This window comes from Neofelis nebulosa, chromosome 3 (assembly GCF_028018385.1).
Source record: "Neofelis nebulosa isolate mNeoNeb1 chromosome 3, mNeoNeb1.pri, whole genome shotgun sequence".
Taxonomy (NCBI): domain Eukaryota; kingdom Metazoa; phylum Chordata; class Mammalia; order Carnivora; family Felidae; genus Neofelis; species Neofelis nebulosa.
The window spans coordinates 98,473,419-98,486,295 of record NC_080784.1 but is presented as its reverse complement, the minus strand read 5'-3'; the positions used below and the strand labels follow the sequence as shown (position 1 = coordinate 98,486,295).

Below are 12,877 nucleotides of genomic sequence, written 5' to 3'. Positions count from 1 at the left end.
TATTTTCGGACATTTCTTAAATATCACAAAGGAGAAAGATACTTATTCAACTCTTCAAGTAATTATTAAGCACTTTTATGAGGCCATTACTAAACAATAACCGAGTTAAATGGTTGTGGTTTTTTGTTTTTTGTTTTTTGTTTTTTTCCCACATAGATGGAACTAGACACAGCATTGAGTGACTTAGAGTCTGCAGATTTTGCTGAACTGGTAAGAAAGCTAGTGGATTTTAGGCTTAATGTTGATTTCATATATTGTAAATCAGCCATTATTCTAAATATTTTTCAAGTGGGCATGTAATAATCTTGAAATACGTAGCATTGGATCTCTATTTTGACATGAACAAAATTTATTTTCCTTGCCTTAAAAAAGACTTCTTATTTATTTAATTTTTATGTATGTATTTATTTATTTATTTATTTTGATGTTTATTTATTTTTGAGAGAGAGCAGGGGAGGGGCAGAGAGAGAGGGAGACACAGAATCCGAAGTAGGCTTCAGGCTCCGAGCTGTCAGCACAGAGCCTGACACGGGGCTCGAATCCATGGACCATGAGATCATGACCTGAGCTGAAATCAAGAGCTGAATGCTTAATCTACTGAGCCACCCAGGCACCTCTCTTATGTTCTGTTCTTAAATGTCTCTAATCAACAGTATCTTATAAGAATAAAAAATAAGATTGCTTTCAGCCAAAAATATATGCACATTATTTTTCACCCTAATACCCTAGTATGTTCATTTCTAAAGAAGGCACTATGAAAAGTTCAGTTACTAAAGAATATAATTGCCATTTTTAATTATTATAGCTTTACTAGGATTTTTTTAATCATGAAAAACAAAGAATATAAATCCACTGTGGTTTTGCTCCCCCAGTCTGAGGACTACTATGACATGAGGCGGCTGTATACAATTTTAGGATCTTCTCTATTTTACAAGGTAAGTTGAAGGCTGAAATTTTTATAAATGTCCAACTGCCATATGAAGAGACCTAAAGTAAATTTTCTCAAACTTCTACAAACATGAAAAATACATTTATCTCTTTTCCTTTGAATGTAGTTACCATAAAATTAAGGTCTTAAAAAAAAACCCAGTACCTACAGATTTACAAATACAATAAATATTTTTGGTATTATTACATTCATTACATACATTGCATTTGCAGATGTATAAGCAGAAACAGTAATGGAGGAACCAAGTGCGTAGGAGAGAAGAGCAATACTCTCTCGGTTTCTTTTTGCAGCAGTGCACTTTTTTTCTTATCCTCAGACATAACCATGTATCTTTTTAGTAAATCTTCTAACATTTCATTGACTTCCATGCAAAGCACATTAAGCATCAAATGAATTTAAGTGTTTTGGCACTTCAAGAAGATTTTTAAACATGATTTAAAACATATCTAAAAAAGAATCAGACAGTACAGAATGGTACACAGTGAAAAGTAAGTCTGTCCTCACTGTAACTTCTCTTCTCCACTTTCCATGCTCAAAATTCAGTTCTTTTCTAACTTTGCCAAATAGTCAGGTTTATACTACTCAGGCCATCTTGCTTTGTGCTAAAGTCTGTGGTAGACTTGACTTATCATAAATATTTGATCTGTAATTGACCTCAGGAAAAGAACATTTATTTTTGCTATGTCTTTATTCTATTTGAAACTGGAATATTTTAAGCTAACTGAAGTACCTGTAAAACTCTTAGAAATATATTATGACATAGTTGACTTCTGTTCTTTGCGGTTAAATTCAAGGGTTATTTGATCTGCAGTCATTTGCCTAAGGATGACCTTATTGATATTGCCGTATACTGTCGCCACTATTGCCTACTGCCGTTAGCAGCAAAACAAAGAATTGGTCAGTTGGTTATATGGAGAGAAGTGTTTCCTCAACATCACCTCCAACCTTCTACAGACTCAAACACTGAAGTCTTTCAGGAACCTGAAGGAAGATATTTTTTGCTAATCGTTGGCTTGGTAAGTTTACTTTGGTTTCTGTGTGTGCGTTTTGGGGTGGCTTTTTTTTTTTTTTTTTTTTTTTTTGGCCATTTATTATCTTAAAATACACAAACAAATATGACAGTTTAAAATTATGAGCGTGCCAGATACCAGTATTCAAGAAAATGTTATATGTCCCTTATTTCTTTTCTTTTACATCCATTTAATACTCGTGAAGAAATATTAATGAAGCCCAGAATAAGATTTTATCAGGTTCTTAAGATCTTTTGTTCTCATTTCTGTAGTGATTTTATCCTCTGGTTTGTCTTGGGAAAGAGAGACATGAAAAGAATATAGAATCAGAAAAAACATGTGATTGTAGATAAAAGGACTTCTAATCACTGTGGCTCTTTGAAAGCTACCTTAGGGAATTCCATGTACCAGAAAGTAGTCTTTGATGGTATACCAAGAGAAGGCAATATGAGATTTGTTTTCAAGGATGATCAGGAAGCATTGAGAATAACTAAGAAACTGAGGCAGTTTTTAATAATCATATGATTATACCATGTTTTTCATACTTATGAATTTATGCATACACACTACATATAAACATTTTCATGTAGCTAAATCTCTATTAATATTTTTGTCTTATAGAAGCATTATATGTTATGTGTACTATTAGAAGCTGGAGGCTGTGCATCCAAAGCTATTGGGAATCCTGGACCAGACTGTATATATGTGGATCAGGTCAAAACAACTCTTCACCAGCTGGAAGGAATAGATTGTCGCATAAATGAACGGCTAACATCTTCTCCAAGCCCCTGTTTGTCTTGTGCTGACTGGTTCCTTACTGGATCACATGAAAAATTAGATAGTTTGACAACCTCACCTATCCTCAGTAAGCTTCCAGGTACTTCCAAAGTAGCAACCTCTCCAACATGCAGAAGAATTCTTTTTGGTGACTATTCCTTAAAGACACGTAAGCCCAGTCCTTCCCAAAGCGGTGGAGGATCTGACAATGGTTGTGAAGGTGGAGAAGGTATTCACCTGAGTCCCCACTCTACACCAGATACAGTACGGAAACAACAAAGAGAACCTCAGGGCTCTGATGGTTCAGAAGAAAGTGGGGCCTTGCTTAAGGTGTGTGTTCATTTGAGTGTGTACATTTGGGAGCTACTGTCTTTCCAGTTCTTATTTTATAATTGCAAGAAAATTTTTAATGGCAAATCATTCTTCATTTGATCTAGTGGTTGTTTTGGTTATTGTTAGCAAACCAGTGATTTAGAACCAAAAAAGAGAGGGGCGCCTGGGTGGCTCAGTCGGTTAAGCAGCCGACTTCGGCTCAGGTCATGATCTTGCGGTCCGTGGGTTCGAGCCCCGCGTCGGGCTCTGTGCTGACAGCTCAGAGCCTGGAGCCTGTTTCAGATTCTGTGTCTCCCTCTCTCTGACCCTCCCCTGTTCATGCTTTGTCTCTCCCTGTCTCAAAAATAAATAAAACATTAAAAAAAAATTTTTTAATAAAAAAATTAAAAAAAAAGAAAGAAAGAAAGAACCAAAAAGAGAAAGAAATATCAAGTAATAAAATAGTAGCATCCAGGACAACTGCTTGACACTACTTACAAGTAGGAAAATTCTTTAATCCTTCCTGCTTTCCCTGTTCATCTTTCTTCTGTATTCACAAGGTTAACAGAGAACATCCTAGTTGTGTGGGATTTTAGATGCCTGATTTAAGTAAATAAGCAATAAAATATTCAGCAGAAACAGAGAATCAGAAACTTAAAAAAATATATTTATGTAAATATATGTGTGTATACGTGTTATTCTATAGGTTTTTATAGGGTTTTTTTTGTTTTATTTTGTTTTTATCTGAATCTATAAAGGCTGGTCTCCATTGTCAATAATTTAAAATGTGATTATAAAACAAAGAGAATGTTCATTTTTCAGATTGTTTATTTTTATCCTTTTTCCATGTTTTTGGATGCAATAATGTATCCAAATGATCATCAAAGTAGTCACCCCGGGAGGTCTTCTACTATTCTAGTGATGCTCTACTTTCAGAACACTTTTGAAACTTGCTTGTCATTTGGATTGTTGGAAGTGATGTCAGACAAGACATGAAGAAGGTAGAATCTGAGAAGGGGCACCAATAAAATATGAGATTCTGAGTGTCATGGCATAAATAGCCATAGCTTCCATCTTCTAATTCCAAACAATACAGCAGTCTTGGAGTCTGAAGTGGATATATTTAGAAAATACCCGCATTCGTACTATATATTCATTATCCCAGTTGGTGAAATTGGTAGGAAACATAGTTTAAGAAGTAGTAGGCTTAAGAAGCCATGAATAACTCTGAAGAGAAATTAAATAATCTCTATAATCGAGCCATTCAACAAATTTGATTGAACACCTATTATGTGCCAAGGGCCATGCTATACAGAAGAAATACAAAGATGGGTAAGACATAGCCCCTGCCTTTGAGGAGTGCAAAGTCTAGAGAGGGAGACAAGCACATTTACACATAAAATATAACAAAACTTGGGGCACATGGGCAGCTCATTTGATTGGTTTTGGCACAAGTCATGACCCCAGGGTTGTGGAATCAAGCCCCACATTGGGCTCTGTACTGAACATGGATGGAGCCTACTTGAGATTTTCTTTCTCCCTCTGCCCCTCTTCCCCTCTCACACTCTCTTTCTCTCTCTCTAAGATAAAGAAAAGGAAAAAAAATGAAAAAAAAAGTGTAACAAAACTTGATAGTGGCTCTGGTAGATTTTCAGGAAGAACTATGACATCCTTCTGTGACGTGGCCCTAGGTCACTGTTAGCGAAGAATAAGCCAGGAGGTATAAGTTAGCCTCAAACATATTTAAAGGAAACATTGCAAAATACTAAATAGTTCTCTTAGAAAGTTTTCAGTTTTTACACTATTTCTGCTGTTTGATTCCATTCTTAGATGCAAACTGATCTACTTAACTGCATTTTTCAGGTCACTAAACGGAAGTCTGCTCTTCCAAATCCATTTCATTTGGGGAACTTGAAAAAGGACTTTTCAGATAAAGAACTGGAAATATATAACACAATGAAGTAAGAAGCATCCTTGTATTCTTTTTTTTTTTTAAACATTGTGTCTTCGAGCAAACTTTACAGTAAGAAAGTACAAATCCATAACATATAGAGATTTAACTAAAAAATGTAATTGTGATATATCTTACATATTAAAGGTAATGTCTATGCTAATTCACTAATGTTTTTCATTATACAATAGGGAACCCATACTCCTATTATAAGAGATAAAAAAACAGAGTGATGTTTCAAAATGTGAAAGTCCCCTCTTATCTCTTTTCCACAGGTAACCTCCCTTTTGTATGTCTAATTTTTTTATTATAGTATTTACTGTTTTTAGACTTTGGTGGATGCTGCAGTCTGCTGCACAGATATTCCATAGCCCAGGGTACTCCTTCCAGTGTTTAGGGATAATGGCTGCTAACTATTCACAGCTGAGTCTCTTGTTCTGCTTGGAAGTTTATTGACTCAGCCAAGATGACAATTTCTCCTTAGAAATAGCCCACATCTAAGGACTAATAGGTAAGTTGAAAACAAAGACTTGGCCTAAATTCGAGACAACTCTAAAAGGCCATCCAATCTCATAGTTCCAAGTGGTATCTGCTGAGATTTTGTTTCAACCGCAGTGTGGTTCAGCTTTTCCCTCTGCTCAATCCTGCTTCCTCCCACACTTGTGGGACTTCCTCCCACAAGTGTTGTTCCCCAGAGTTCTCCCTAGTAAACTTCCTTGCTGCATCTCCCGGACTCAGAAGTCTGGGGGTAGGAACTGAGCCTATAACACCCATTTTAGGAAAGAAATGAAACCTCAAACTTACATTAAGTAGGAATTCTGAAGTAAAAGGAACAGAGTGAGAAGAGCATGTGTATAATTATTAAAACATAAAATGTCTATAATTATTAAACTCTGTAATTATTAAAATGTAAAATGTTACGTATTCACTTCTTGTGCAACTATTATGTGGTGACGAGCTGTCTGAGCTTTGCCTGATGTTTAATTATGATGTCATGTGTGGGATCAGTTAGTATAACAAACTCCATTGCACACTTCTATTTGAATAAGCAGACACATAAATCACACAAAAAAAGTTCAGCACTATTACTTTCTTAATCATGAAACATCTTTTTAAAGATTATGAATGTTTATTTTTTTGTTAATGTTTATTTTTTATGTTTATTGATTTATCTTTGAGAGAGAGAGAGAGAGGGAGAGACAGAAAGAGAGGGGGAGAAAGAGAATCCCAAGCAGGCTCTACACAGTCAACATAGAGCTGGACGTAGGGCTCAAACTCACAAACCATGAGATAATGACCTGAGCCGAAATCAAGAGTTGGACGCTTAATCAACTGAACCACCCAGGCACCCCAAAACATTTTATAATAAGTTCAAATATATATGTCACAGAGTTGTCAAAAACAAGGTAACTTGTCTGCATAAAATAATGTAATGGGAATCTAATGTGTTAAATTTAATGCCTTCAAAAACTATGGTTAGTTTTTTAATAGCTAAAAATGTTTTTTAAACAAATCTAAATCAAACCTTTTGTAGAGCTTTGAAATACTTTCCCAAACCCTCGTCTTCTATTTAACAACTACCACTCTGAAATTTTATTACCCCCATATCTTACTTTTTAAATGTGTGTGTTATTTTTACCTTATCTCTAGTAAAAGAAAATGTTTTACAAGTTCAGGCTTGAACATAAATTCATATACAATGTAAATCATAGGCTGTCTATTTAAAAAGATCCTACAGAGGTGCCTGGGTGGCTCAGTTGGTTAAGCGTCAGACTCTTGATATTGGCTTAGGTCATGATCTCCGGGTCATGAGATCGAGCCCTGCCTGGGGCTCTGTGCTGAGCATGGAGTCTGCTTGGGATTCTCTCTCTCCCTCTCCCCTTGCTCCTCTCCCACTCGTGCTCTCTCTCTCTCTCTCAAAATAAAAAAATGAGGGGCGCCTGGGTGGCTCAGTCAGTTGAGCGTCCGACTTCGGCTCAGGTCATGATCTCACAGTCTGTGGGTTCAAGCCCCGCGTCAGGCTCTGTGCTGATAGCTCAGAGCCTGGAGCCTGTTTCCAATCCTGTGTCTCCCTCTCTCTCTGCCCCTCCCCCAGTCTCACTTTGTCTCACTCTGTCTCTCAAAAATAAATAAATATTAAAAAAATAATAATAATAATAAAATGAAACATTAAAAAAAATTTTTTTAAAGATGCTACAGATGCATATTTATTTTCTTTATTGACATGAAAAATGTTCATACTATGTAGTTAATTTTAAAAGTATGAAATAAGCCAGTGTAGATTGTCCTAATTTCTGTGTGTACATTTTTGTAAAATAAAAATATATAACATATTAAAAATAATATACACAAAACAGTTCATTTAATAACCAAGTCCTATACTCTACATTCTAATAATTATTTAATCCATTCAACCCCTATTGTTCCTACTGTAGATCAGGCTCCCATTGTTTTACCTGTTTTACTGCAACAGTCTCCCAACTCCCAGCCTACCATGAATCCATTTTCTGCTGCAGGAGTGACCTTTCTCAATAATAAATGACTTAATCTATGCTTTCACAAATATTTTGTCTTCCCATTGGGCAATTGTTTGATGATTTTTAAACTTGCAGTGTATCCACTGAGTTAATATACTCTGAATGAGTTTATGATTTTCAAGAGCTAAATTTCCTCACTGTGTTGTGGATTTTTTTTTTTTTTGAGAGAGAAAGAAAGTCAAAAAATACAACAAAAATGTTAATTCTAAACCTCCCTAAAAAGGAATCTTATTAATTTCTCTTTTTAAAGAATTGTTTCTGTTCTGTACCTTTTCTTAATTTTGAAGACCTCTAAAATAAAATGTATGTTTTAATTTATTTTCCTTTTTGAATAATCAAAATTCCTCTCTTCTTGATTATTTGAGTTACTAATTGAAAAAGATCAGCCACCAGTTGAGTTGTTAATGAGCCAGCCACCTTCTAGAAAAGTATGAGAAAAATTTGCAGATGATCTCCTTTCCGGTCTATCCCTGGTCTGAAAAAAGAACCAAAGCCATAAATCACTAATAAGAAGGAGAAATTATTCTGATCATGCCTCCTAATTAAGAGTTTAACAGGATTTTAACTAGCATGGATGATCAAAGGCAGTATCCAGGCTAAGAGATGTTACATGCCTTTTCTCTGCCTCTGTGCTTATGGCTGGAAAAAAAATCAACTGAGAGAATGTTTTAAAAATAGACATCAGAATTAGAATGGGGGCAGCTTGAGTGTTTGAAATGCAAATGGAGAATTGCTGTCCATATGTTTAAAGATTGCCCGTCAGAAGTCATCAGTAGAAAGGAAAAAGTAAGGGATAGTGGAGTAAGCTTCAGAGTTAGCTTAGCTCAGCCACTTAGCTGTGTGACCTCAGGCAAGTTAATCTGAGATCTCTGAACACTGATTTCCTCGTGGTTAAAATGAGGGGAGTAATAATATTTAATATCTCACAAGATCATTGTGAGAATTAAGACTAAGGTATTTTAAAGCCCCCCTCCCACCCCAGGCACAGAGAGGGCATTCAGTTTGTGATACTATTAGTATTTTGTTGTTGCTATCATTGTTATTCTTTAGCTCTTCTTACCACTGGTAGAAATAAATATTTATAGATTCTACTGAGTTGTCTGAGACCTAAATAGGGGAAGAAAGAATGGAGAAATGAAAATAGTAAGAGAACATGTAAGGGAAGGAAGACGGTGATGATGAATAGTAGAATACTACCAGTAATTGTCATAGTATTCTAGATTATTAACCCAGTTTTGCAGTCACTAATAATAATTTTATTTTTCTTCAGGATCATCAGTCTGACTGTTATGCTACAAACTTAAATGTGTTCATTTTGTTGGAAGGTGTTCTTGTATGTGGTCCACTCTGGACTGATACCTTATTTATGACTTGTAGGTATCTGGGCCAGACAGGGGCTGAGTTATTTATTACCAACCATGGAAAAAGAAGGGTTTAGCCAATTTGGGTTGTTTAGCAAAGGAATAATTAAGTGGTTTGCAATTGATGTTTATCCTCACATACCATGTAGTATTTGCCTGCATTAACGAATTGATAATAACCCTAGCTGTACTTTAGTTAAGGAGGAAATGGGAATTAAATATTTGTACTAGTTTCCCTGTCCTAATTACACTCCTAATATTATATTGTAGATAAAAACTTAGGAGTCTATAAACATTCAAAATGAAGGAACATTTTTAAGCTTACTTAAATATTTTTTTCTTTCTTTTGTTCTTTTCAAGATTGACATCTGGTCCTGAGAACACACTTTTCCACTATGTTGCCTTAGAAACTGTGCAAGGGATCTTTATTACTCCTACCCATGAAGAAGTGGCACAGCTAAGTGGCTCTATCCACCCTCAACTAATAAAGAATTTCCATCAGTGTTGTCTCTCCATTCGTGCAATTTTCCAACAGACATTGGTAGAAGAGGTAGGATACTGCCATAAGTATACTTTTCTGTTTTGTTCCCAGATCTCTAAATATTATCTCTAAAAGGTCTTTAATCTGTATGCCCAATAATTACAGTTTTTATTTAAAAAATTTGTAACAATCACCCAATCTAACTAGAGCACCCAATCTAACTTGAGTGCCCAAGATTATACTCACCATATTTAACTTCAAAGCTTTGTTTCATAATACTGAGTTTGATGTCCTGGATTACTATTTCAGAAAATGGTGGACCTGTGTTCTTCTACAGCAAAGTAGAATATGGTAGTTTGTAATGTAAATTAGCCTCCATATTTGACATTTGTGAGTCAACCATTACTTGCGCAGTAGTATCTACCCATTGGTAACTCTGATAATTCTTTAAGTATTCCATCAGTAATATAAGGTATTTTGTAATATAATAGGGTAAAATATAGCAGTAGACACAAGACTGTTGTAAATGTTTCAGCCACTTGTTTCATTTCTTGCTTGCTTGCTTGCTTTTTAATCCAGGATGAAGTTTCATTTAATATTATACCTCTGGAAAGTAGTAATGTTGTATATAATTAAAAAATCAATTAGATTATCTTAATGGCAGGGAAAAGTATGTGTTGATTTCTGGAAAAGGATAAACATACAGAAATTCACTTGTCAGTGGTCAAATATCATACAGCCAAAAAAAATTAAAAAATAAAAAACCACAAAACCCTCTCTGAAGATGCTAGTAATGTATATAGCAATATGTGTGTTAAGAATGCTAAGTTTGTGAAGAACTTGGGTTTAAAGTAGAACATTGGACTGGGAATAAGGAATCCTGGACTGAGCCTCAACTCTTCCTATTTCCTTACTGTAAAGTAAGTGGGCTGAATTATGTCTTAGAACTTGTTCAGCAATAAATTCTGTGTCTGATAGGATTTCTTCTTTGAGCTATCAGAAATTAGTATTCAGCAAAATGTTATGTCTGACCATATATCTCTGTGTGCTTTGTGGTCTTACGATCCCACTTTCCTTGTAACATAACTGATTGATTCTATAAAGGAATGTCTCATTAATTTATTCATGTAATACTCATGACGCAAAATAAATATTACTCATGTAGAGGTCTGTTGTCCCTGTCGGTTGATTGATGAGGTCTCTTTGAGCCAGTTAATTAAAGCTCCATAAGGGTCTTCTCATCTTATTGTTATATTCCCACCTCTTCCGTGGGAAGAGGTCAATTTCACGGATTAGAAGTAAGAGATGGTAAAGCCCTCCTGTGGCCATTCGTACAAGTCCCTATTTAGGGAACAAGTGATTATGCTACCTTTGCACGGGCAGGATACCGCAGCCGTTTAACTAATGTCACCAGGCAGGCACTGCCTCTAATACAAGAAATGCTAGAGGTGATGTTTTTGGTAAACAGGCGGGGCTTGTGTTTGCTGAGTTCCTTTTACTTCTTTTAATCTTTCCTTATTTGCATACCTGTGTTGGGTTAACAATTGGTTTGATATTTGGTTTATGGTTAGGTTATATTTATCTTGTCGTTAACTATCAGTGGTTATCCGCTCTGATATAAGCTTATGCAAGGAGAAGTATTTCTTGTTACTTATATTAGCATTATTGCTTCTATTGTTGAATAGATTGACCCAGTATTGAGTTAGGAGTTGGTTACATTTTTTGACATTAAGGTGTTTTGATTGTTGAGCTTGAACACTTTCTTAATTGATGGCTGCTTTTAAGCCAACTATGGTTTATGTTTATGCTTACTCTCTAAGGAAGGCTGTATCCTAGTTCTAAAAAGCTGTACCTTTTTAGATTATATTTTAAACTTACATTAGAATTTTAGGAGGTTTTTGGGGTAAGTTTAAAGTTGAACTGAAATTCTGTTCTGGGTAACCAGCTATCACCAGGCTTGTTAGGCTTTTCACCTCTACCCACAAATCTCACCATTTTGCAACATAGACGAGTTCATCCTGTAAAGATTGTTCATGGGTAGCTCGTCTGGTTTCGGGGGACCTAGCTAAAGTTCTCTTTGTTAGGTTGTTCTAGCTAATTCATTATGCAAAAGGTACAAGGGGTAATCTTTGCTGTGTAGTGCTTTTAATTTTTCTTTCATCTTTCCCTTGCAGTACTCTCTCTATAGCGCCAAGTTAAATTTCTATCTCCTATACTTTTAAGGGTAACTTTTATTTTATTGTCTAATGTTAATTTAATTTATGGGTTTTTGGGCTAGCTTTGGCTCAAGATGGTCAGTTTAATATGAAATCTTGTGGGTGTAAGCCAGATGCTTTGTTAAGCTACATCTTGTTTATCCAAGCATACTTTCCAGTATGCTTACCTTGTTACGACTTGTCTCCTCTTGTGGGTTTAGTGGTTTGAATAGGTTTTTTTTAAGGGTTTTTGTCACTTGAGGAGGGTGACGGGCGGTGTGTGCGTGCTTCATGGCCCGATTCAATTGAGCTCTCTGTTCTCAATTTACTACTAAATCCTCCTTTAGTCCTTAGTTTCATAAGGATTTTCGTGGGTATTCTATTTACAGAAAATGTAGCCCATTGCTTCCCATCTCATGGGCTACACATTGACCTAACTTTTTTGTGTTAAGATACTTGTGCTTACTTTTCTTCCTTTTTTAGGGTTTGCTGAAGATAGCAGTATATAGGCTGAATTAGCAAGAGATGGTGAGGTATATCGGGGTTTATCAATTGTAGAACAGGCTCCTCTAGAGGGATATAAAGCACCGCCAAGTCCTTTGAGTTTTAAGCTGTTGCTAGTAGTTCTCTGGAGGATAGTTTTGTTTAGTTAAACTATCTAGGTTTAGGGCTAAGCATAGTGGGGTATCTCATCCCAGTTTGGGTCTTAGCTATCGTGTGGTCGGAGATGTTAAAGTTACTTTCATGCTGTATTTTTACGTTAACTGTAGCTTTTTACAGCCTAGTTAAGGCTAGTTAACTTTAGTATGAGTTTTTCTCTGTAACATGCTTTACGCCGTGGGTCTATTAGTTTGGGTTAATCTTATGACCGCGGTGGCTGGCACGAAATTTACCAACCCTTGTTTAATATAGCTTAGTCGAACTTTCATTCATAGCTTAATTTTTATCACTGCTGTATCCCGTGGGGGTGTGGCTGAGCAAGGTGTCATGAGTTACAGTGGTTGTGTGCTTGATACCAGCAACTTTAGGTCGCTGAGTGACCTCGAGGGCATTTTCACCGGGGTACGGAGGCTTGCATGTATAATCTTATTAATAACTAATGGAAAGGCCAGGACCAAACCTTTGTGTTTATGGAGTCTGACGACTCATCTAGGGATTTTCAGTGCCTTGCTTTGTATATTTAAGCTACATTAACGGGGAGGAAGTATTGTATTAAGTTGATTAGGTGTGGGAAAAATATTGCTCGATAGGGACGAATTAGAGCTTAGGTTAGTGTATCTATAGATAGCTGCGAACAGAGATAT

At 35.9% G+C, this 12,877-nt stretch overlaps 1 protein-coding gene across 3 annotated transcripts in view; it reads left to right on the top strand.

Annotated features, from left to right (window-relative positions):
• Positions 1 to 12,877, top strand: part of INTU (inturned planar cell polarity protein) — a 95,794-nt gene that overhangs the window by 69,622 nt on the left and 13,295 nt on the right. For all 3 annotated transcript variants that reach the window (XM_058721429.1, XM_058721428.1, XM_058721427.1), the window contains exons 9-14: positions 157 to 210; positions 873 to 935; positions 1,744 to 1,965; positions 2,581 to 3,066; positions 4,912 to 5,009; positions 9,258 to 9,447. In XM_058721429.1, the coding sequence (XP_058577412.1) occupies positions 157 to 210; positions 873 to 935; positions 1,744 to 1,965; positions 2,581 to 3,066; positions 4,912 to 5,009; positions 9,258 to 9,447 (1,113 nt within the window). The remainder of the gene's footprint in view (positions 1 to 156; positions 211 to 872; positions 936 to 1,743; positions 1,966 to 2,580; positions 3,067 to 4,911; positions 5,010 to 9,257; positions 9,448 to 12,877) is intronic.